Genomic DNA, 25369 nt, shown 5'->3' on the forward strand with positions numbered 1-25369 from the left:
GATTAGCAGTGTGGTAGATGTAGCTTCGTTTACAGGGATTTGCTTTCATTCATCAGGAAAAATTGCAGGTTGCTTTCCAACAAGTTTTTTTTTTTTTTTTGCATTACAACTTTTGAAAGTGCTCAACAAATGGCAGGCTTTGATTTCCATTTGCTTAATGCCTGTGGTAATTAACATTTCTGGGAGAACATTGCAACCAAATGGTCTAGTTTTTCCTCCATTAAAATAATGTAGTTTTTGCTTTCGCTAAAGAATTTAATTGGTATCTAGAATAACCCTGATATGAGAGCTCTTTCCTCGCCATACGAGAGGAGACTGTTCCTGAGGAATGGCACTGCTGCTTTTTCTGGGCTTCGTTAATTTATAATTGGCAATGTGCCTCATGGTACATCCCATCCATTTCTACAGACACTCTTCTGTCTGCAGCCCACTGTCTGCTGGTGGGGTGGAGAGAGGGCATGGGTGGGAGTGCTGAAATAAATATGGGTTCCTTGTCTTCCCACTGAAGAGTGTCTGGGCAGGTACTCAGTCAGATTAACTAGCTGAACATCTTTCAGGGCAGTGTTACACGGCTGGATCTTTCCCCCAGCCTGTCTTCATGGAGTTGATTTCTAAACTTTTATCTCCTTCATAGCTTGTAGAAAACCATAGGATTGGGGAATCAAGAAATGGGGCTGAGGAGCAGGGAAGCAAAGGAGTAGAGTGTTCAGTGATACTGGTACTGGTTTCTGTAGGGCCATGCATTTCGTCCTGTATCCATGTTTGTTGTGTGAAGGTTCAGGCAGTAGAGCTCCTGCCCAACCTGTCCTGCAGTGAAGCTTCGAGGTCTTGGTTGATTACAGGCAGAAGTAGTGGTCAAGACAAATGTTCCTTCTTACACTGTTTATTCCTGCTCTTCCTTCTAACAGGAAGACTCTCTGTGCAGATTAGAGCACAGCAAACTCTCAGGATCGCTGTCAAGGGCAGAACTAGTAAATGTGTGGATGATTCCAGCAGTACTCATGTGCTCAGGGCTACACAGGGGGCTGACAATGTTGTGACCCAAGACAGAGATGTTTCCTCCAAGTGTAAGGTGGAGGTGAGGATGACAGCAATGATACCTCCAAGACCTGAAAAGGCTACATTTGAGCTAGCAGTTTATAAGGAGCTAAGTAGTCTTCCTTCTCCAGTGGCATCCCTGTGCCCCCAGCCTTCATCCAAAATAGCAGGGCAGAGAATGCCCCCTGTGCATGGAGCAGAGGCAGTGATAGCCTGGTGTGCTGTGTGTCAGTGTTACTTGTGAAGAGGTATAACGCAGGACAGTGGGTATGCAGTTCACTACTCTCACGCAGGGCTCAGCTAGGTGTGTTCTGCAGCTGTGACAGCCCTACATGTATTTTCTCAGCTGTGGAGCAGAGCATGGCTAACGAAAGGAGCTAGTTTGTTGCTACAGTTGGTTGCTTGGAGCAGGTTTGCTCTCTTGAGGGACAGATACGGATCCTGTTGAGTCACAAAGAAAAGGGTTTGATCCTGGGTCCGTCTGGGGATTTTGCTACATTGTGAAAAATTGTTCTGTCTTTTGAGGAGAAGATGTCAAGATTCATCGTCTACTCTTAGGGAAATCGTAATTGTAGGCAGCAGCTCTGTGTTGTGGATCTCAAGAGATATGTTGATCAAGTGCTGCATGGAAGCCCTGGAGAAGCTGTGAACCAACTCAGTAAGAGACTATAGAGTGCTCACTGTATAATATGTGGTGTTTTCACCTCATCAGCAGGTAGAATTTCACTGTTAATCATGACAATGACAAGGCAAGGACATGTTTACTAAAGAATTATTTCCTACAAACTGCCTGTATTGGCGTTTTGTTTTGGCTCTCATTTGGAATTAATTGGAAGGATGAAGCAAACCCCTCAAGTTGCTCTGGAGAGTCTCAAATTGCAGTCTTCAGTTCTGAGTTGAAGCTGGGGCAATGGAGAAGCCAGTGCTCCTCTGTGAGTAGTTTGCCTCACAGGTAGGCTGGGGAAAGCTGCTGCAGTTGCCCCTCAGCCTTCTCTCAATGCAAACAGTTGTTCATTATGTCCAGTCTGGCACGTGGCAGTTGCACAGGGCAGGAAAGGCCATTTGCAAGGCTGTCAGCAAACAGTGGCTTTTAGTTTGCCTAATTTGTATTTCAGGTGGGGTGGGAATTTCCATTTTCAGCTGTTCCAAAAGGGCTGCCTGAAATAGGCAGGTAGTGCCCGGATGTGCTTCTTTGTAGTGCCAGGGGCTCCAATGTGTTTCCCAGCAAAAGCAGATCACCTGTATTGGCCACTGCTTAGGGCAGTGGGGCTCAGAGCACTGGCAGGACTCATGTATAATGTAAGACTGGATCAAGAAAAGAAACCCAAAGCTTAAATCTGTTGCTTACAGAAAGTTCCAAGAGGCATCATAGTCATGCCATTGAGGAAAAAAGAAGTGAGGAGAGGGAATTGCAGAGTGGAAATGGGATGCTCAGGTTTTGCATGGCACTGTCCTTGAGGCTGCAGGTGGTTTTCTCCTTAGTGAGAGTCAGCAGCAGCCCTGCAGAAATGTGAGCTCTGTAAAATCCTGGATGAGGCAGAGAATTGGAGTATCCTGGAGGAAGATAGGGAAAGAAAGAAGAGAGAGAAATGTAGTCCAGGACCTTGAAAGGATGCTTTTTGAGGAGCTAGTTAGGAGTCTGTACAGGGTTATGCCCTGCTTGAGTTACAGTTTCTCATCAAGAGGTAGTTTCTCATCAAGAGGTATCTAGGAGCACTGTGGAAATGGATTTGTCCCTGAGTGGGAAGGGAGGAGTGCTGCTCTTTAAATGGGAAAAAATCCTTCCCTTCACTCATCACAGCAGCCACCAGTGTTCCGTTGACAGTGCTCACCTAAGCTGGGGATGGCACTGGGGCAGGGCCGTCACTGGAGCTGTGCTGCCGCATCTCCTGAGGCTGTGTCCAGACATGTATGACTCCTTGAGGTGCTGAGGAGCACGCTGAGGGGTGTGCTCTGCCTGCTGACAGAGGTGCTCGCTGTGCAAATTGGTTCATAACGTGGGAGCTTTGACAAGTTTTTGTTGGCTGTGCCTTGGGAAACGTTTCTGAGTGGCTGTTGCTGTGCTTTGATCTTTGCCCAGATTCTTTCGGCTGTCGCGGAAATAGCTGGATTATTTAGTTGTGTTTTTGGGGTGCATATATAGTCACCTGGTGGTGTAAAAACCTGCATGTATCAATAACAAGTACATGTTTTCACTAGAGAGCAGCAGAGCTGTGTGACCCTGGCCTAGCTGCAAGGCCATGCTGATTCTGCTGTGCATGGAAGCTGCACTTGCATTGTCCTGAGAGAAACCAGATCTCTGTTGGTTTGTTGGAGGCTCTGTGCTTGGCCTGTTTCAGCTGCTCCAGTCCCCCTGTCCACACACAGCCCCTCTGCTGAGCTCTGCATTACCAGGGGGTCAGAGCTGGGAGGGTGACCATGCCCCAGCAGCATGTGCTTGCAGCCCAGAAGCCAATTCTCCCTCTCTGCTCTGATCAGACTCCACGTGGAGTACTGCATCCAGCTCAGGAGTCTTTCAGTACAGGAAGGACGTGGACCTGTTGGAGAGAGCCCAGAGGAGGCCACAAAAATTACCAGAGAGATGGAGCACCTCTCCTGTCAGGAATATCTGAGGGAGCTGGGGTAGTTCAGCTGGAGAAGACTCTGGGGAGACCTTACTGTGTCCTTTCAGTACTTAAAAGGGGCCTGTAAGAATGATGGAGAGAGATTCTTTAGCAGGGCCTGTTGCAACAGGATGAGAGGTGATGGTTTTAAACTAAAAGAGAGGAGATTCAGGCTGGCTGTGAGGAAAAAACTGATTACAATGATGGTCTAAAACACTGGCACAGGTTGCCCAAAGGGGTGGTGGATGCACCATCCCTGGAGACATTCATGATCAGGTTGGATGTGGTTCTGGGCAACCTGCTCTAGTTGAAGATGTCCCTGCTCATTGCAGGGGGTTGGACTGCATGAGCTTTGAAGGTCCCATCCAACTCCAACTATTCTGTGATTCTATGCCCAGCCCCATGTGGTCGGCATGACAGTGTTTCTGTTCACCTCCATGTCTCTTTAGCTCCTCCGCAGTTGCCATACTCCTGCTTATCACTTGGACCTGCTGCAGTGGAGACTGCTAATGGCACAGGACACCCTTCAGTGAGCCAGCTACCTGCCCTGTTAGTTTGGGCTGGTCTGGGGTGGGAGGGAGCACTGACACAAGAGACCCCAGACACGATTCTCCCCTCCTTGGCTCTGGAAAAAAGCTGCCTTCACACTCCAGGACTTTAGAAATAGCTTCACAGGCTGCACAGTCTGGAAGGATACATCCCAGAGCTGCCCTGTCACTAGCACTGACACTTGGGTACTTCAGCTGAAATACCGTGGGTGATGCTTTTCCATTACTGCACCGCACCAGATTCCTATTTGGAGTGTTGGGAGTGTCCTGGAGAGTGTTGGGAGCATCTCTTCCTGGGGTGCTGCTTCTGGGAAAGGAGGTCTTACCAGAGCCACTTTCGGGAAGCTGCGTGAGTTTTGATCCCGTGCTACTTGCTCTGTGTTTGTCCCACTTTCGAGTTCCCTGAGTGATCCTCTGGACTTCCAAATGTCCATTTTTTTAATCTTTTCCATGAAAAGGCAGTTAACCGTAACTGATGGTTTATTGAAAATAAAGCTGAGGAAAACCGCCTGCAAAAGCTATGACTGCTGACAGCAGGCTGATTTTGCCAAGAGCTGGAGTGTTGACAACACTGAAGTGACTAAGCATCTTGTGCTTTCCATTTGATAAGCAAAAGCAGCTCATTGAGGTTGGCTTTATGCTGGAGTTTATCCTACCCCTCTCCTTTTTCTCCCCACCCCTGGTGCCCAGACTGCAAAAGCTGGCTCCAGCTTGTCCAGATTCCGTTCATCAGCAGGCAGACATGCCGGGCTGTGTGCGCTGGATGTTGTGTAAGAGCAGTGGAGGAAACCCTTCTGCACTGCTCATTGCTCTGTGTAGTGAGCAGCGCTGCCGGTACCTCCGCTGGCGCAGCCATCCAGCCCTTCCAGCGCTCCATGAGATCACCAGGTTCCGGATTGGGAGGGTGTGAAAGGAAGAGCTAATCCATTGCCTGGCACAGGAGTGACCGGACTCAGGGGGTTTTGTGCTTTTCATACAAGAAAGTTCTCTCACAAGTTTCCATTTTTTTCTTGCATTTAAAAGGGATTGTTTTTAAATGGGTATTTCCTTCCTTCCCCTCCCTCCTTCCTCCCTTAGTCTAAACTATGACCGCAGCCATTCAGGAGCTGCTGGCAACTCAGACAGGCTGCTGGCTGCAGAGAGGTGCTCAAATGCACAGGCCGGTGAAACACATTCGCCTGAGTGTTCAGTGTGCGTGTGCACATGTGCTTCAGACTGCTTTTTGCAATGCCCTCACCAATGCGATGGAGAAGAGATGCGGTACCACAGAGCAGGGCTGTGTTTGGTGCCTGGCCACGGACAGCCTGAGCCTAGAGCCCAGGAGAACCATTTACAGCATTGCTGTGGGCTGATGAACCTACTTTGTGCACAGGTGGTGATTGTCGTGGGTGCATTTGCTTTCCCACAGCTCAGAGCACAGCCAGGCTTGCTCTCTCTATGTGTGAACCTGCATGTGGATTAATGGACAACCAAAGTGGCAAACCCCATGTTTGCACCCAGCAAGGAGCATGCTCCCAGGACATGGCACAGGAGGGATTGCATGTGTCTGCCACCTTCTGCCCTCACATCAGGCCGGCATCTGGCCCTGCACATTGTTCTACAGGAGATGAATGTGTATCAAACCAGCATTTCTATTTTACTATCCTTAAAAAGGGCAGTTTAGTGAGGAATTGAGAAGTGGGAAAATAACCATTCTAACCTGTTTGCAGGGGTCTGCAGCTGGTTAAATGGCAGGTACGCCTGCAAAGCTGGAGGTCAGTGTGTGCTCATGCAGGTGGTGTCCCCTGAAACAGGCTGAATTATTCTATTTATTGCTTTTTGCTTATAAATGGCTGCCTTGCTTTATGCAGTGAACATTTGAAAGAATGCTCTTGATCCTGCAGCATCTCTTCCACACATGCACACATTCTGCTGTTGTTCTGCTGTCTCTGAAGCAACCTTCACACAGAAAGATGGTGTTTGTGTGAAGTCTTTGAAGGAAAGTGCCTCCTGTCACCTCTGCTTACCTAAAATAAGCTTTTTGGTTCAGCACTGAAATGAAACCATCTGGAAAAAGAATCTCCTAATAAAATACTCCTCTTAATTTAAAGAAGTTGCCCATTTAAAATGTCTAGATCTTCTGTGGGAACATGCTGGTTTCATCAACATTTTCAAGCAATGCAGCTGAACTGGTTTAATCAAGTCAACATTCTTCCTTTTGACTTTGTTATGGCTTTGATTGAAGTAAATCACTCTGAGTATATTGTTTTGCAAAAACATCAGAATTTATAACTTTCTGGCCCTAAATTGAATTGAAGTAAGCATTTTGAAATTCTGTTCTGTTCCCCTGCCAGGAGACAGGAATATGATGGTTTTCAGCCAGTGCTAGTTACAATTTTGGTGGTTGCTGTTAGCCCTCAATGTTCTGTCACACAGATAATGGTTTCATCTGCAGTGTGAAGCATTCTCATTTCCTTTTCTATGAATATGTATGCCTATATTTCATGTTCATATGGACTCTTATTTCTTCAAGCTGGTTTTCCATGAGGTGTCTGTGCTCTGCTTGTCTTAGGCATCATTGTTAATGAAGGAATTGAGGAAGAAACAACTCCTTGGTGTTCTGACCATCCTCTCTTTACTGCTGGTTTACCTCACAGGTTTACTTCTGTTGACTTTGAGGGATTTAGTCCCAGTTCAGAGCACTGGTCCTCCTGTGCATGGGCACTCGTGCTTGCTCAGTATACACACTGTGCACAGGACTGGCAACAGCTAAATTGATAGTGGCCCAGTACAGCCCTGCTAATGCCAAAGGGGTTAATCCTCGAACTATAGGAGAGCAAGACATTGCAGCACAGTGGGTTACGGAGCTCCACAAAGGGCATAAATTGAAGCCTTCTGGTTCATGAAGGACTTCATGGGCATGAGGACTGGGGTGACACCTGAGTTATCTTGCTGTAGCGCTCTGTAAAGCTTTCAACAGAGACTTTGGAAGACCTTTATTTCAGATGTGCAGGGCTTAATTTGTAGTGACATCTCAATGACATTGTTAACAGTGGGTGAAGGACAGAGCTGAGAGTAAGACTTGATTCTCATTTAGGTGAATCTGTTGTCCTGGTTGTGTAAAAGGACATTAAGGAAAGCGTTAAAATGTTTAATGGAAACAAAGGATTGCAATAATATCTGTTGGTGTTAGACTTCCGTATCCTCCAGGGACAGTGGGGTTTTTACCCTCTTGGTGCGGACACCTCTATTTGACAGCTCCAGCTTTTGATGCCATTAGTAAGTAATAAGCTGCTGCCTCCAGAGCATCATTTCAGCACTGGGAAGGGATAGATCCAGAGGCAATGGCACGTCAGCTGCATGGCTGGCACGAGCACACACGCTCAGTTTGGAGGGATGCGCTTTCACAGTGGGGCTCAACAGCCGTGCCTGTGCTTCACTCAAAGCTGTTTTCTCAGTGTCTGAAGTAGAGACTGTTTCTTTGATATGGAAGTTTATGGGGTGGGGGGGTGATGGGTGTGAGGAACAGATGGAGAAAGCACAGGGAAACTGCAGTGCTTGAGAAGAATTAAAAGAGATACTTTTATTGGGGTCATTGCACTAGAAACAAGGAGCCTCTAATGAAGGAAGGTGAGCCTGAGGATAGGAAAGATTGTGTTGCTATTGACAGAAAAGGGATTTGTAAGGATTTCAGACTTATCAGTTTGAGGTTAGTAGCTTGAGAAACCAAATGTTGAGGGATGTGGAAATGATTAAAAGAGAAAGGGTACAAGAGGGACTGAATGAGGCATTGAGCAGAAGGGTTGAGAGGTGGCACAGGGCTTGCTGCAGAGAGGGGCCACCAGCTCTCCAGCCTGTGGGCAAGAGGCAAGGGAGCAAGAAGAGGAACCAGAGGGGAAAATTGGAGGTGACCTGGACAAGCAAGTGAGCCGTTGGGCAGAAGAGGGATGCAGATGGGGAGAGGAGGAGGCAACTGTACAGGGGAGGGAAGTTGAGGAGCTCCTTTCACAAAAACAGGACTGCCCCATGACAAACCCTCAGCCGTGCTTGAACTTCCAGGCATGGTAGGTAGAGATATGACTGGCTTTCTGCTTCTTGCTTCAGTGTATGTGGTGATTTGGGGGTTTCTTTTTGGGAGTTCAAGTTTATGCCTGAGAAGTGAGTGCTTGTTTTGAGAAACCTGAAGGTACAAGCTGGCGGGCAAACACTGTTTCACAGGGGTGTCCTACTTCCATTGTCACATTTACCTTGCAGGCTGCACTGCACCAGGGCAGCAGTAGTTGCCTCACTAGCAGCAGCAGTGAGCAGTTGCTGGTTGGATATGAAGTGGGTGATGCACACAAGCTTGCCCTTGATGTGGCCTATGGGTGCTGATTATCAGCTATGCTCAGCTGGCACCAGCACAGAGTCTGGCCAAGGGACTTGTGTGCGCTGGAGTGTTGGAGCCAGGAGGTACCAATGGGAGTGGATGGTGGCAACATCCTGCTGTGGGACCCTTACGGAAGAAGCTTATATTTAATTGTCCTTCCATTCATTATTTCCCAGCTAAAGCTATGTAATTACAAATTTGGATTACCTGGAAAAGCTGCTGAAAGTAGGAGAAATTATTAATTCCCAACCTAGATTCTGAAGAATTAATTGCAGCACCACATATTGAAAATTCTCCTCCATACAAAATATTCTGGGTTTGAGAGCAGTTCTGAAACAGTGAAGAGAATGCTCAGGGGCAACCTTATCCCTCCCAACAACTACCTGACAGGAGGATGAAGCCAGGAGGGGGCTGGTCTCTGCTTCCAAAGAGCAAAGGATGAGACAAGTGGAAACAGCCTCAAGGAGGGGAAGTTTAGATGGAGATGAGGAACAGCTCCTTCCCCAAAGGGTGCTCAGGCATTGGAACAGGCTGCCCAGGGCAGGGCTGAAGTAACTGTCCCTGGAAATGTCCACACCGTGTAGATGAGACCCTCAGTGACCTGGGTTGGTGGTGGCCTTGGCGGTGCTGGGGAGAGGTTGGACTTGATAAGCTTAAAGGTCTTTTCCAACCTGGTTAATTCTATGATTCTTCTAAGCCATATTTCTGCCATTTTTCCTTCAACCTCTATCCTTTAGCACACTGACCCCACTACGCTCACGTTAGTAGTAGAAAACCTGCATTTGTAAGAAGTCTCTCTCTGTGCACGATACTGGAGTCATTCAGTTGTGGGTCAGAGCTATGGAAACTCTCAGCACAGCGTGTCCGTATCTTATCAGCACAGCTTCCCCTGCCAGCAGCACCCCACACACTTGCTGGAAGCCCAGTTTCAATGGGAGAAATAATCTTTCTGAATGGATTTTCTGGCAGGGTTCCTGTTGCGTGTGTGGCTCATTGTTCTTGCTGATGTGACTACATTTTACCCTCTAGATTAATGGTTGTGGGTCATTATTTTTTTTGTTGATGGGAATGGTTCTGGAAAAAGAATCAGGCTGCTAATCCTATGAAATTGTATAGGAAAGCTTTTTGGTTTTAACTACTTTTCCTTGTTAATTGTGTAGCTTTTTGAGCGTGCTTTTGATACAAAGGACACCAGCTGATTTACTTTAACTCTTAAAGTTTTCTGTGGTCAAAGGGTTTAGTAATTAAAAACAAACCACTTCCTTTTCCTCAGCACATTTTAACAAAGTGTTATTATACCAGTTCATTTATGTATGTGTATATATATGTATATATATTCTGTTCATAGTATAATAATTTACTATAAGGTGTTACTGATGTCAGAAATAAGAGGTACTTTGCCAATGGTGGCATATCCTCAGCTGGTGTGAACATCCACTGCATGTACAGTTGTAACTCGAGTGAAGTCAGAGTTGATCCCTCTGTAGTTACAGGCCTGCTGTGGAGCTGTGCCAGCTTCTGTGAGCTGAGGATCCGGCCTCTAATCTGTATTACAGGATAGCTAATATGATGTTTAACCACACAGTAACCACAATATACAAAGAAGTTCTATTTTAGCACTGCTAGAGCAAAAAAAATTAGCTGCTAATGCTGAAGCCTGAAGAGCAAAAGATTGAAAAGTGGGGGAAGGAGGCAGGAAAAAGCCTCCTCCTCTTTTGAGTTAACATGTGTATGGACAAATTTTCACGTCTCAAGGCTAAGTTTTGTCTGAGAAAGATCTTTATGATTTGGGTCTTTGTAATTAAACCAGAAAGAATAATTATCTTAAACTTACATCTGCAGAGGAACAACTGTGTGTTTACTTCTTATCTGCCAAAAAATCTCTCTCTCTTTAGCTAGAAAGATTAACAAAAAGGCACTGGAGTATAAAAGTGTTCTTTTTATTGAAAATATCTACATTTTGTGAACAGATTCAAAACAGAACAGTCAAAACCTTTTTTTTTTCCTTTCTTTTTCTTCTTTTTCTGTTTCAAAATGGGAGCGAGGGGGAAGCACGCAACTCCAAACTTAGTGCCTGTGATGCTTGGAAGACATTATGATTAATTTTGTACTTAGGTTTCCAGATGTTGGATTTTGTCCCAACTTATAAAGACCTCTAATGTTTAACAGGATATGTGCTGAGTATAGTCTTTAACAGAGTTTTCTTTCATAACTCTAGGATCTATGAGACGAGGTAATTCAGGAAAACACTGCCGATTCGGAGTTAAATCTACAGCCTTCTAGGAAAAAAAAACCCCAAAACATTCAATGTGCAAGTTTGGACTGGAGCTGTGTTTGTTTGGGAAGACTATGGATAGGTACCAGAGCTGGCAGCAGAACTGTTTGAATGCCTTCCTTCTTGTGCTGCTGTGGAGCAGCATTTCCCTTGCCCAGAGAGACTGCACAGGTGCGGAGTGCCAGCCCCTGGACAACTGTATCGAGGATGTGCTGGAGCCTGGCGAGTGCTGTGCCACGTGCCTGCAGCATGGCTGCACGTGTGAAGGCTACCAATACTATGACTGTGTCAACGTGGGCTTCATCAATGGCAAGGTACCTGAGGGGCAATCTTACTTTGTGGACTTTGGAAGTACTGAGTGCTCGTGCCCCAAGGGAGGAGGCAAGATCAGCTGCCAGTTCATGCTGTGCCCAGAGCTGCCCCCCAACTGCATCGACGCGGTGGTGCCAGCAGACGGGTGTCCTCAATGTGGGAGAATAGGCTGCCTCCACGAGGGTCAGAAGTACGTAGCGGGGCACACCTTCCACATGCCCCCCTGCAAGGTTTGCCATTGCCCGAACGCTGGTGGTGAGCTGATGTGCTACCAGCTTCCAGACTGTAACACATTCGCCCTGAACACTGCAACTCCAATAGATGCTGAGGACAGTGAGCCTGAGAGGCACTATGACGATCCATACAGCTATGACCAGGAGGCACCAGAAGGAGACAACACCCAGGTGGAGTCTCCAAAAAAATACAGGAGTTACTCATCCCACCTAGAGCAAGAGAGCATCAGCCAGGAGCAGAGTGAGGATTATGACTACCTACCAGCCAGCATTGCTCCTTCAGCTTTGGCTCCGGGTGACCCAGACACCGAGGAACCGGCTGCGCTGTCCACCACACCAGTGCCCAGGGCCCCCTCTGAAGTTCGCAGTGCCACAGAGAGAAGTGAGCGGAAGAGGGTGCCCCGCACCACCGCAGCATCGCTCCAGCAAGTGACACATAAGGGAACACCAGTAACCACCAGTGCGCCTCCAGAGCACACAAGAGCCACCACTGAGACACCCAAGCACATGGAGGAGCTGGAGAGGAAACCAAAGGGAAAGCAAGGGGACAAAGAGAAGCAAGATCAAGAAAGAGCCCCACACTCTAAAATGAAAAAGCATGCCAGAAAAGATGACCTAGGGAACAGCCTGTATCTAGGCTTGAAAGAGGTGAATTTGACAGAGCCGAGTGCATCAAAATCTTCCCATGAAACACAGGAGGGAAATGATTTCCCCAAGGTAAAGTTCAGTGCCACAACCTCTCCTCCTGTTGCTCTAAAGGAAGACCGTAGTCAGTCATCCCAAAAGCAGTCACAGACGCTTTATCGTTACCATCCTGAGGAGCATGGGGACCCCAACTCCATTCATGCTAACCCCAGGTTACCAGAAGGTAAGAACTTGCTTCCATTGTAGATGCCTAGAGAACATTTACTCATAATAATGTTGATGCATACCCACTGTTCTTTGCTCCTTATCGCTCCTCACAGGCATGAAACCAGTTACCTTCTTTGATCTGGGTCAGCAGATGGTTTGTATTTCATTTGACATAATAGATCCCCTTTCACTATTGCCTGCCTTGCTTCGATTTCACAGACCATGGATAGTGTTTTCTGGTATTTGGACTTTATTTCCGATGACAGTTTGTTGAACTGCAACGTTTTCTTTCCATTACTTGCTTTTAATTTCTAATGGGATGTTGGAGAAAGATCTTAACTCTACACACCAGGATTTAATCAGTTATCTGCTTGGATCCTCCGATTACAACTGAATGTAATGACATTTGTAGCTTTTGTCTTTTGCTGGGGAGGAAGTGGTACGTTGTGCTTCCCCTACAGAAATATTGACAGCGCTTCTTGTAATATTTATCCCATGGTTGAAAGGCTGTCTAAGCTGGTTAGTACAAGAACTTGATAGATACACTCAAATACCCCCGAGGACTAGTAGGGAGAAAAGGACTGCCTCTTGCCTTATGTTTTTTGAGGGCTGGAAGTTTATGATGTTTGTGATCAACTGTGGCAAGTGTACGTATTTCCTCTGTGCCTCTGGATTCCTCTTGACATCTGCAGTAGGTGTTGATTATATGCTTTATGCAATGCTCATTACTGTAATGAATGCAAACTTCATTGCTAGAAATTAGCACATATGCAGCTCATTTTTCCAATTCATTTTTCATCAAATCAAGAGTAATATCTTCTTTTTCAAGATGTGACACAAAATGGTCTCCTGAGACTCAGATGTATAGTGCTTGCAGTCTGAGTAGAGAATACTGATTACTCCCTAGACAGTGACACTTCTTCCCAGGTTATCGAGGTTGCCCTTCAACATCTTGAGCTGCCTAGTCCATCTCCTCAAGAAGCTTAAGGGAGATAGGAGGAGAGCAGATTTGCAGCTGGGACTCTAGGTCCAACACAAACAGCACCTCATGACTGTTTACCACACAAAAGATGTGCCAGGTCCGTGACTGGTGGCCTTTTCCTGTCACTTCCACTTCTGGTTTTGTTGTAAACGTTTACCTCAGTCAGTGAGGTGGCTTGACCTCTGGATTTCACCAAAACCATGCTCTACAAACCAGTCTTGCTTGAAGAACCTCACACACACCATCCAGTGGGATGCCATTAGGAAGCGTAGACTTTCAAAAGTGATTTAATAGATAGTTCCTGTGCTCCAAACCTTACCTCTGTGCTATCTTCTCTTCATTGATGCCTGTTGTATTTTATTTCTAGCTCCTTTTTGTTATGTGAAAGGTGAATCAAACAAGGGTGAATGGCTGGTTATCCTGGGGGAGTAGCGAACTGATTGCAGCATTCCTGTTTGTGTAACATGAAAAAGAGGATCTGTCCGTAACACCTTCATCTACCCAGTCCAAATGCAAGTGGCAAAAAGCATCAGCCCATGTGGTACATTGAGTTAATCTACAGTATTACTGTGCAGCTTAAGCACAAAGCTCTTCCCTGACATTTGTTCCAGAGTCACTCAGATACATGTTAGTGGCGGTAGGATCATTCCAGTTTGGTGGGATTTTGTAATAATTCTCCAGAATTAAGAAAACTGTCTGAGCCCAGGTTGGACACAGGGGTTTGGAGCAAGCTGCTCTAGTGGAAGGTGTCCCTGCCCATGGCAGGGGGTTGGAACTGGGTGAGCTTTAGGGTTCCTTCAGCCCAAACCAGTCTGGGATTCTAGGAAAAGTATAGAAGGCTTCACAGGAATTCACTAAAAATTCAGCCCAAGCTAGATGGCTGTTGCATTTGTTCTTCCTATTAGCTGTATCCTGGCAGAAGAACTCAACTGTGGCTGGATCCCTGATGCCTTTGGTTAAAAACTTGGCTTCATTACTTATATTTTATATATCTCACTTTGGTTTTATATGTAGCTGAGTTTTCATCTCCCAAATCTCTAATGGCTCATATATAATCTAATGGTGGAAACAATGTGGAGGACTTTGGTGCTTAGGAAAGGTTAACTGAGTTTTGATTCTCCTTTTGCACTTTGCTTTCCCCTGTGTTTCGGTATGACCCATGCTGGTTCCATTCCCACTGAGCCCTGCTCTGGTCCCCGGGAGAGTCTGTGTTCTGCTGAGGCCACCCCAGGGACAGCAATAACTGCATCTGAAAAACTGCTGTTGTTAGACACAAGCATCTGTAACCAGATGTTACACTGCACTGGATTTTGCATCAGCCGGCTCAGATGATCCATTTAGCATCTTCACTCGTGGACTCCGGTGAGGTGCCATTTGTTTGGGGACATCTTTTCCCCTCTCCTTATTTGGCTGCTCTGAGCTTTTCTGGAACCATCTGTTTTCATGGATTCCCAGCCTGGTTTGGGTTGGAAGGGCCCTTAAAGCTCATCCAGCTCCAACCCCTGCCACGGGCAGGGACCCCTTCCACTGGAGCAGCTTGCTCCAAGCCCCTGTGTCCAACCTTGCCTTGAGCACTGCCAGGGCTGGGGCAGCCACAGCTTCTCTGGGCACCCTGTGCCAGAGCCTTAACACCCTCATGGTGATTCTCTGGGTGCTCAGTGGGACCAGGCCCTCTCTGGTGGTGATCTGGGGCAGCAGCAGCACTCACAGCCCCAGGGAGCTGCTGCCATCACAGAAATGGGCTCTGTTGCAAACCCACTGATACGGGGGTGACTTTGGGGAGCTGGTTTCTGTTTGCAAGGTGGGGGACACAGCACCAGCTCTGCAGGGCTGGGTGATCCCAGTGGATGCTTTCCTGCCTCTGACAGGGGTGGCTGTGGCTGCTGGGGGTTTCCAGCGCACTGTGCTCAGTACCAGCCCATAGCACTCCCCTGCAGAGGAAACATTGGGCTGTTACCCCATGTGTGAGTGCAGTTGTCGTAGATCCTGAATACCTTGCCCTACCCAGGTTGAAGAGCAACTTTCTTCAGAAACATACAGATCTATTGCAGTTTCTGTGGCAAATGCTAATTGCTCCATTCCTAAAGGAGCTGTGAGTGTAAAGTAGAGGTACTTGCTCTGCTGAGAAAGTATAAATTAAGTACTTTCACCAAGGGAAGGGTTGAGATTGATGGAGAATGTTCTCTTTGTACAGTCTCTTTCCAAACATTGATCTTACCCTGTCACTGCAAGAGTAGCAAACACAGGGAGTTTAAGTTTCCGTATTTCCTCATCCTAAAAATGCCCTGAACAGAGGAGGGTTGGATAAAACGTATTTAAAGATCTTACTGTCTAATTTTGTTATGATTTTCCCACTTTTTTCCCATTTCCCCATGCTCTGTCAGTGGAGTACTGTTTCCTGGATCAATGTAACTCAGGTTGCAAAGAGCCTTGTTGTGAATGGGTTATAATTTGTATTCTGGGTTTGGCAGGCTGGATAGGAATTTGTCTAGCTTGGAACCTTTGTGTTTCAGAATGGAGGTACTTTTCCACTTAAACCAGTCCCCAGTTGTGGATGAGTTTATCCTGGTTGTTTTTTAGAGATAAGGATAATTGCTCTCCAACTGCTCTCACCAATATGCAAGCTGAGAGCAGTGGATGAGAGAATGGCATTTATGGCATGTGAATCCTGATCAGGTAGAAGGTACTAGGAGGCTCTCTAACTTGTAAGGATGTAGTTGAGGTTTCAAACAGCCCATCTACAGCACGTAGATTTATTATTTTAGCAGTATTATTGCTAATACTGAGGCTCATGAAGGAAGATGACCTTGAATTTCTGAATTGAGGACAATCAGGAAATGAGCATCATGAAGCAGACCTGCAGTGAGGTCTTCCCTGAGCACACCAACCCTTCATCCAACCCTGCCACCATAACATGTCCCGCAGGTGGGAGGATGCTATGAATGGTGCCTCGGAAACACAAGCTATTTGCAATTACGTTGTATTTTTTAGTATCAGGTGAAGTGTTCTTTCACATCTTCTTAAATTGCCTCAGGCTTGATTCTACTTTGTCTGCTTCGTCCCAGTTCTCTCTGCAACAGAAAGCAGTCAGCTTTGAGCCCTCAAACTAGGGTAACTTGAGGAATAAAAATAAACCTTAGGAGAGTGGGGTGTGGAGAGAAAAGCCTCTGGGCCTGCAAGTGTGAATCAGCATGAATTCCAGCCCCTGGGGACTGTGTTCAGTTGTTTCTTTGGCAGTTGAAGTTCTGAGATAGTAAGATTATGGAGGAAGATAGTGTCAAAGGAGATAAGGCAGGGTGAGATAGAGGAAGACTAAAATGCTGTAAAACTAAGAAGAATTTTAAGAGAGAACTGCAAAATAGATGTCTCTGTTGTGCCAGCAATGGCATTCAGACCTGAGAACAACCAGCCCGTGGAATAACCTCACGGAAGTGGTAGATTCCCCAACACTGGACATTGTTAATATCCAGCTCATCAGTGTGCTGGGACATCTATTCTAGACTGTGCTTTTGCAGGAAAGGTTGGACCAGATGATCCTTGAGGTCCCTTCCAACCTGGGATTCCCTGATTCTGTGACTCCCTGGACCACCAGATGTGGCCTGACTTTCCATTTCCAAAGCTCTTGCTTTCAGTGGAAGCAGCATTAGGCCTGTAGTTCCACGTGAGGAATTTGAGCGTGTATCAGGAGAGTTGATGCATCCTGCCAGCCGAGGCACGCAGCTGAACTGTGGGCACCCAGCCTTGCCCCTACCCGAGCGTACCTGTGGGGTCAGTGGTCATGGGTTCATGTTTGTGTCTAGCTGGTCTCTGGACACGTTGCTGCGTGACTGCTGCTTGCCTGTTTGTGTTTTGGGAGCTGCTGGGGGTCAGACCACTGCTGCTGCTTTTCCCGCTGGCTTCGGGTCAGTGTGCCTCTCAAAGCTGCAGATACTGCATGTGGAGCATTGTTCTTTCTTTGCAAGTGAAGCATCATAAGTGTTTCTTGTATTTGTATATTCTGATTGAGACATCCTGCAGGGACGTAGGAAACAATTATATTTTGCTGTCAGTGACTTGTAACATAGAATTTATTGTACTGAGTACCAAATCTGCAGCCTGCCACCAGCACACGGCAGATGCGGTGACATTCCAGAAACACAAACCTTGCTTCAGTGCAGAACAGAATTTCCTGCAAAGCAAACACTGACCTGAAAAGCTGTTGTGATAATGTGGTGTAGTCAGACTTCCCATCACTGATAGTGCATTTATGCACAGCTCTTCTGCTGCAGCACAAGGACTGGTACTCAGGCAGGTGGCTGGAGCAGTGTTTTGTAAGGAAATTCATTGTGTTAAGTGCTGGCACCAAGGGGAGGTGCAGAGAACCTTTGAAGAGAAAGTGAAGCAGGATGAAGCATTCACACCTGGCTGAGGAATGTAGGTGGGCACTATGGTGTTCATGTCCCTTCCCGCTCCGGGGGGAGAGCGGGGCTGCTGGGACAAGCCCCAAAGGTATTTTCTGCATGGGGCAGGTCTTGCACAGTCACACTGGGCACAGGCTAGGGCTTTCAGATATCCTTAACTTCATGGGATTTAGTTACCAAGAGAGTACAAATCTTACATGTTGAAATAATAAATTCTATTGGAGTTGAGAATCTGACCTATGGTGGCATCAAAATATGTTTGGAATCCCATCCCGTGTACCTGTTTTGTAGAGGTAGACATCACCATTTGTGAAAAGTTAGCTCTGTCCATGGCATGTGACAGGAACACTTGATCTCAGTTACGAAATTAAAACACGCTGGACACAAACTGTGGAAATAAGACGGGAGTTTTCTTGTACAAATGAATGAAGCAGTTGAAAAGCCCAGGCTGCTGGGCTCGCCAGGTTTCCTGAGGGGACTGCATTTGCTGGTTATTTATGGCATGTACCTGAGAGTATTTTTGGGTTCGTTTGCGTGATTGATACTTCTTCAGAAGGCAGAATTGAAATGAGACTTCTTTGCAGCAGTGTTTGTAGTATTCTAATCAATCACTGAGGAATTAAAAATGACCCTGAATACAGCTCCTTGTTAGAGGAAGGCAAATAGGAGTACTGTGATTCAAATTTGATGAGACAATAAATAAGCTTTTGAACAGTTTCAAATACATAGGCCAAACAGACGTAGCTTTCTACATCTGCTTACTCATGAAAGGATTTGTAATTTCATTACCCTGGGCCTCACAGTGAGCAATCTCTCCTACCTCTTAGGGATTCTTAGGTAACAAGCCAGCAGTAATTGGAATTTCATAAAGATCCCCTTATGTGTGAGCAGGTTTTATGTTTTACTGACTATTCCCAGTCTGCCGGTGCTATGCCTGAGATGACCAATGCTCTTCCAAAGCCACCAAAAAGTCCTAAACTGCTATCCCAAAGCAGTGGTGGTGTGGGCACTAAGCCAGAGTCTGAGAGGGATAAGTGGAAAAAAAGGAATTGTGCTACCTTTGGGAGCAGCAAGCCTCCACTGGAGTGTTTTCCCTTTCTTAGCTTTGCCAGGGGCCAGGGAGCTGCATCCCCTGTGTATGATACACATCTCAAAAGCAATGAGCATCATCAAAGGGAACCTTATAGCCTTACTGCTACCATTCACTGGACAAGTTGTTGCTTGTATCTCCAGTGACTGCTACGGTACAGGAACAGGTTTGTACACAGAGTTGTACCCCTTTCCACAGGGGTGATGTGGTGAATTGGGCATATGAGTATGTCTCAAGTAAGGTAAGTGCTTAGGATAAGCTTTATTTTGTATGAGGTCGCTATGTAGAAATCCTATTTCAAGAACAAGAATTTGCACCTTCTCTCCTGTGTTACCCATCTGTGCTGCACCATTACCTTCCCTCTGGTTTTTGGCTGTCACTGGGCCTCACTGTGGATTTCCCCCCTCCTTGTTTGATGCTGTCTCCTCTCCCTATAGCCCTCTAGGAGCCACATTGTGTGTTTTTTCAATTAAGGGATTGTTTCCTTCCACCTGAAGCAGCACTCTGGGGCATGCCGCTAGCTGCAGGCTGGCGTGGAGTGGCAGCCCCTGATTGCTGAAGTGGCAGTGGATGGCTGCAGCCCAGCATGGGGGCTTAGTGGACTAGCACAGGGACTTTGCAGCCTGGTGTTGGCCACCAGACACTGGAGACCCGTGGAGAAACTCTTCTGAGAGAGCTGCAGGAGAAAGGCTTGCCTGCAGTGGTGTTAGGGAAGTCACCAGGTTAACAAAACCCATATAAACTGTGCTTAGTACGGGATCATCAATGAGCATTGCTGAAAAGGGACAGAAGAGTACCAGATGGGTTAAAATGTCATAGCCATGCATAGCCCAAGAAATACATAGTCCAAGAAATTTTAATCTGATTTTACATGGTGTATTCTGGTCTCAGTATGTCACTGAGATGTTTTGGTGTATTTCTTTGAGTCATAACCTTGATAGCACCATGTGGGGGCTGCAGTCTGGCATGAAGCTGTAACAGTACTCACCTCCTCCTTATATTCACTGTGAGCGACATCAGCTGTGTTTGGAGCAGGGGAGCTGGAGTTTGACTGGAGCTGGCTCATATGCGGGGAACAGAATTGAGAAGAAAATGAATGAGCTCTTGCAGCAAGAACATCTGGCTATACTTGAGTTCCCTTTTCTTCTCACCTCTCACTATTTATATGTTAGTTTCTGTCTGAGGTTTGAAAGACATTGTATGTGCTACTTACTGGAAGCATTTTCTGAGCACAAGTTAAGTTGATTAATATTACAGAGTTATACATCTTGTATGAAGTGAAGCATCAGAAGAGTTTCTTGTATTCGTATATTCTGATTGAGACATCCTACAAGGATGTAGGAAACAATTATATTTTGCTGTCAGTGATTTGTAACATAGAATTTATTGTACTGAGTACCAAATCTGCAGCCTGCCACTAGCACACGGCAGATGCTGTGACATTCCAGAAACATAAACCTTGCTTCAGTGCACAACAGAATTTTCTGCAAACACTGGACTGAAAAGCATGTCATCTTCTGCAACTGAGTGGCGAAAGCAGATAGCCTTGGCTAGCTTTGGTACTGAAAACACACCTTTTGAATGCTAGTGGAGCTTACTGTATATAATGGTCACTTCTTACGACTCTTTCCAGAAAGAGCTCTTTTGCACTGATGTTTAAGGAGTCTGCTTTCTTTATTTTTTCTTTCAAAATGATTCTGAGAGATCACTAGGAGCAGGACTTCCAGATAAGAGTATTAAGTCAGTCCATTGGCTGCTTGGTGGCATGGAAAGCCTTACACACACCCAACACCTCTGCCAAACACTGTCAGTATTTGGCCATCAAGCCTTCAGTTGATGGCTGTTTCTCTGTACAGCTCAAGTAGACCCTATTGTAATTCTTCAGCTATTTCTATAAAACATCTTGTTTATGGCCTATAAGCTGCTGAAGATTAGTATAGTTCTTCCTCTAATCCAAGAATTCTTCCTCTGCAATGTGCATTAGTTTTCTTTCTGTTGGAATTTCCTTGCATGAAACTACTCGTAGCTTTAATTTCCAAATTCAGAACTGCAGTTTTCTAGCCAAATGATTTTGTAAGAGATTTACTCTGAGGGACTGTTTTCATTGAAGATAACATACACTTAAGTAACGTCTCGTGTAATAATGATAAAACTTGTACTTTTGCTGGTTCTGGATCAAAGTTGATAAGCTCTGCGTTAACTCATGGCACTGAAATCAAAAGAAACTTATAGTACACACCAGCAATGGCTGGGTTTGATATTAGAACTTTACATAGATGTTTAATTTGAATCAGCTTGGATTGACTGGAGTCACAAGCAAATTGTGTTTTTCTTGTCTCTCTAAGTGAGGTGTAAGATAAGTATGGAGACTTCCCAAGGTCTCGTGCACTGGTCTCAGAGGTTTCTGTTGTTTCATTGAACTAACGAATGTGTTTTACATATGTTGTTGAAGAATGGACTTTTGCCTTGCTTGGCCTCTGGCCCTGGGAAGCAACATTCCTGGTGGTGCCTGTGCTATTTTTCCTTTGTTCTTGGCCTCAGGGACAAGACGATCAGGTTTGAATTGGTGTGAGATTCTGTTGTGGGACAGGCAGGGACTCTAACTCCCTGAGTATTAGGTGAAACTAACCAAATCAGATGAGAAAGGAGTTATACTCTTGGTGTTCTTATTCCTGATGAATGTAACCGATCAGTTAAAGTGGATAGGAGCTTGTGGAGTCAACCAGTTACATCTGCTTTTCAGTGTGAATAATTTGATATGCTGAAAAATTCTGACATGTAGCAGAGAGTCCAGCATGGGCTTAATATTTATACTCGCACTTCTGTGCTAAGGTTAAATGTATCTAATGTGCTGGGGCTGAAACTAAGCATCCTTTGTCCTTCAGTTCTGAGTCCCCATTCTCACTTTGGTGAGTGCTGGCCCTGCAGAATTCCAGGGCAGCTGCACAGAGCAAGCAGCTCCTTGGTGAGAAAACGTCAGGGCCTTCAAAGGTGGATGCTTCGTCAGCACCGCTGTTAGTCTGCACTCCTTCAAACCATGGGATCTGACCTTTATTAGGTGACATTCAAGTCCTGTTTTGGAGTGGGGAGCAGCTTTACATAGTCTTGAAATCTGAATCTGATATTTCAGGGGGGTTGCACACTGATACGCAGCTTTTCAATTGTGTTGGTTACATTTCTTCAAAAAGAAGACTTTGAAGGTCAAATCCTGTCCTGTCATTGCCTTATTAACCCCATTTGTCTCCATAAGGAGTACACTCATTTTAGCTGTCTGGCTGCTTCCTATCGTATTTTAAAGTGACGGACAACTGTTAAGCGCTAGAAATCTTAAAAGTTAAATTCTGTCCGTAAGGAAGAACTCCTTACGTCTCCCGTGAGCATAGCGCAGTTGCTCTCTTCTCACACGCCTGCTTTGCAGTCACAAAAAACTTGTATGCTGTATTTTTCAGGCAGACTCAAATTCCCCTCCCAGATCTTCGAGTTACTGTAAACAAACCCCTCCTAAGCCCCCCGACAGTTACACAAATAAGTTATGATACCCATTTGTCTTTTTGTTTGTAAATTCCACAAATCGAATGTCAGGATAATGGATATTTATGAAGATGCGGTCGGTAGCAGTGACTGAGCCCACAGCACAGCACGGTGCCAAGTGCCTCTTCCCATGGCAGGAAAGGGCTTGATGCGACCGATCTGGCATCGAAAACCAGAGTCCTGCAGGAAAAATAGCTGGTGCTGATCCATGAACATGCTTCCCCCATCCATGCCTGCAAAACAGAACTGTGATCCACACTGCTGTGTTTCAGGTGGCACACAGGAAAGCCCATTCTCCTCCAGGGAGTTAATCCTGCACCTGACCATAAGTATGAATGTGTAAATAGCACCAACACTGAGGAAGAGATTGTGTGTGACTCTGTTGGGTATCAAATACCTTAGAAAAAGTGCAGAGTAACTTCCAGCTGTGTGCTGGGGACCTGGAAAATTTCTCTTATTTGCCCTTTTCTTACTCCTTGGTAGCAAGACTTGATTATTAACTTTAAAACTGCTGAGTGACTTTCAAGTACTTGTGTATTTATAAAACCACCTCAATCTGACACTAAAATACTTCTTAACATTCTCTGACTCAGTCTGTCAAGCAGGGGAGAGTTCAGTTCTGCAGTGGTGATGGCCATTGAAAAGAGAAGTTTTGTAAGCAGGAGTTTTATAAGTGGCAGAATTACTCCAGAGGTTTGCATGGTGCTGTAGGAATGCTTGCTAGCTCAGTGTAAAGATTCAGCATACAGACAGATGGAAACTATATTCATGTCCCTGAAAAGTGAGGTGCTACAGAGAGCCCCTTGGGTTTGGTAGCTGGAGATCAAGGTGTGCTGCAGGGTATCCCTCCTGAACCAGGGAGGCTTTGTTTGGGTGAAGGAAGTGAGCCCAAAGTCCTCAAAGTCATGCAAAATAATGTTTGTTCTGTTGCTTTAGCAGCTAACCCTTACCCAGGCTTTGGGGGCATTGGTATGTTATGGGGTATATGTGAGTCTTGTTTCAGTACTTGTTATGGGGGCAGCTCTGGGGGAGTTTATTGGGAATTGAAAGTTAGGCGTTGGTACTGTTGCTAGTGGGGGATGGTTTCTGTTCAGTTGGATGTTAGTGGGATGGCGATGTTTTATTCATGTGGTGTAGGGACGTTTTTCATGGCTGGTTGAGGGCTATGTTGACTTGTTTGCGTTGGAAATTGTGCAGGGCTTGTCTTGTGGAGCGTTTTGGGTAGTTTAGGAGGGGAAGGGACGAGGGATAACAGGAAATAGTTTAATGTAAAATACCAGCTTTGGGAGTTGGGGAGAGAGGTTTGAGTCCTCTTTTTCTGAGATCACAGAATCACAGAATGGTTTGGGTTGGCTCTTGCTGAGCCCTAACAGAGAACGCTGGAGAGGGAAATCAGCCCTGCAGAAATTTTCAGCAGGGGTGGGGAGATGACCAGACAGGTATGTCCTGCTCGTCACACACTGTGCTGGTAGAGGAGTGGGTGATAGGCTGGGCTTGGCTTTTTCTCTTTCACTTGCAACTTGGAGGCAGCTAAACAGGAGTGGTTTCAAATAGTATCATAGTTGCCATAGATACGGGTCTGAATTGGAAATAGAGGTCTGGACCAGGCATTCAGTCTGTCTGCCAAGGCAAAGCTTGGACCTAGGGTTGAAACCCGAGTGGGTTTGAGGAGCGATGTTGATGCTTGCGTTGCCACAATCTGATTCAGCCTTGCCACAGAGGGTGAGGATGTGTTTGACATCACCAGGCAGCTCCAGGAAGGGTTCACATAGGCCTGGAGACTGGGAAGGGAAAAATCCTTCATGCTTCAAACACTTTCTCCTCCTTTTTTGCCCCAGGAGGTCTGTAGAGCTCGGAAAAATGCCATGGAATCCTGGGACTGGGTTTGATTTGTGTTTTGTAAATGTTTCTGTGCAACAAAGCAGCAGCACATTCTAAGTAGTTCAGCTGTATGAAAGCATCCTTTTAAGGTAAATTCAGTTTATTTGTCCCAGGAATGTGTGGCCAGTGTGTGCCTAATTACAGATAAGGCAACAAAGCCTTTCATCTTCTTTCAGTGAAAAGAATCTGCAAATAAAGTGGAAAATGTTTTGGTGAAATGTATGAAGGTCTTCTCAAGGATCTGGTCACCACTAATAAGCCCCATTTAGGGAGCTGGAAATGTTTCTTATCCTTCTGCTTTGTGGGTGGCTTTGGACGTACTGGGACAATTTCAGCTGACACTGGAAATCCCTCACTTTGCGACAGAAATCTGTCATTCTGCCTGTGGAGGTTTCTAGCCTCATCTGTGTGTTGTTACATGGAGAGGGCACGTCAGTAAGTACTGCTGTAGTGAAGATGACAGAGATGCACAGAAGACACAGTCTGGCCTGAAAAGCACATACTGAACATTGTGTCATATTTCCTCTCCAATTTCTTGCTCAGTAGGTGGTAGAGAATTGGTGTTTAATTACTTGCAGGCTGTGGACAGCAACCAGCCCCCTGAAACTGTTTACATTTCTGGATAAGGCTGGAGCTGAGTGTTCTTTGTGGCTCAGCTTTTCTCAAAGTCTATGGAAGACTTTACAGTGCTTGTTTATCTTTTATACCATATACTGGGATAAATGTTTGTTCCCAAAGAGCTTTTATCTATTTAACGAAAACGCATCCACATCTATGTGACCTTATGTCTGATAAATCTCATTTATACCATTCTGCTTCCTAGCTTTTGAAAAGGTCCAAGTCTGTCATTCAGGAGGCTTGTGCAGTTGTGGGAGTTCAGTCAGATCCACGTCTTCAAGTTGGGGCTGGAGTTCTAGACTTGCTTGGATACAAGGAATTACACCTCCCAGACGTCACTTGAATAAAACATTAATTTTCCATCAAAAACCATTATGTTGCTCTGATAATTGTTCCTGGTTTGAGTAATCCTTATTTCCTTATCTCCGGTGACTCATCCTAGAAAGTTCTCAGCCATCCTGCTTTGCAGATGCTCTCAAGCTGTCTATTCCTGATCTGACTCAGCTTCTTTATCATCAGTGTCTTCTCTCTTTGCTATTGTGCTGAGAAAATGTATGCCTCACTAAGGAGTTCATTCCCCATTCAGCTTAAAAATGACTGGCACTGCTGGCCACATGTTTAAATTTAACTCAAGTTTTAAGGAAGTTTTAGGGTAAAG

At 45.8% G+C, this 25369-nt stretch overlaps 1 protein-coding gene across 5 annotated transcripts in view; it reads left to right on the plus strand.

Annotated features, from left to right (window-relative positions):
* Positions 1-25369, plus strand: part of FBLN2 (fibulin 2) — a 109774-nt gene that overhangs the window by 25793 nt on the left and 58612 nt on the right. For all 5 annotated transcript variants that reach the window (XM_065686901.1, XM_065686897.1, XM_065686900.1 and 2 more), the window contains exon 2: positions 10756-12225. In XM_065686901.1, coding sequence (XP_065542973.1) covers positions 10845-12225 — 1381 coding nt within the window. In that variant the 5' untranslated portion in view covers positions 10756-10844. The remainder of the gene's footprint in view (positions 1-10755; positions 12226-25369) is intronic.

The sequence above is a fragment of the Lathamus discolor genome, chromosome 7 (genome assembly GCF_037157495.1).
Source record: "Lathamus discolor isolate bLatDis1 chromosome 7, bLatDis1.hap1, whole genome shotgun sequence".
NCBI classification, from domain to species: Eukaryota; Metazoa; Chordata; class Aves; order Psittaciformes; family Psittacidae; genus Lathamus; species Lathamus discolor.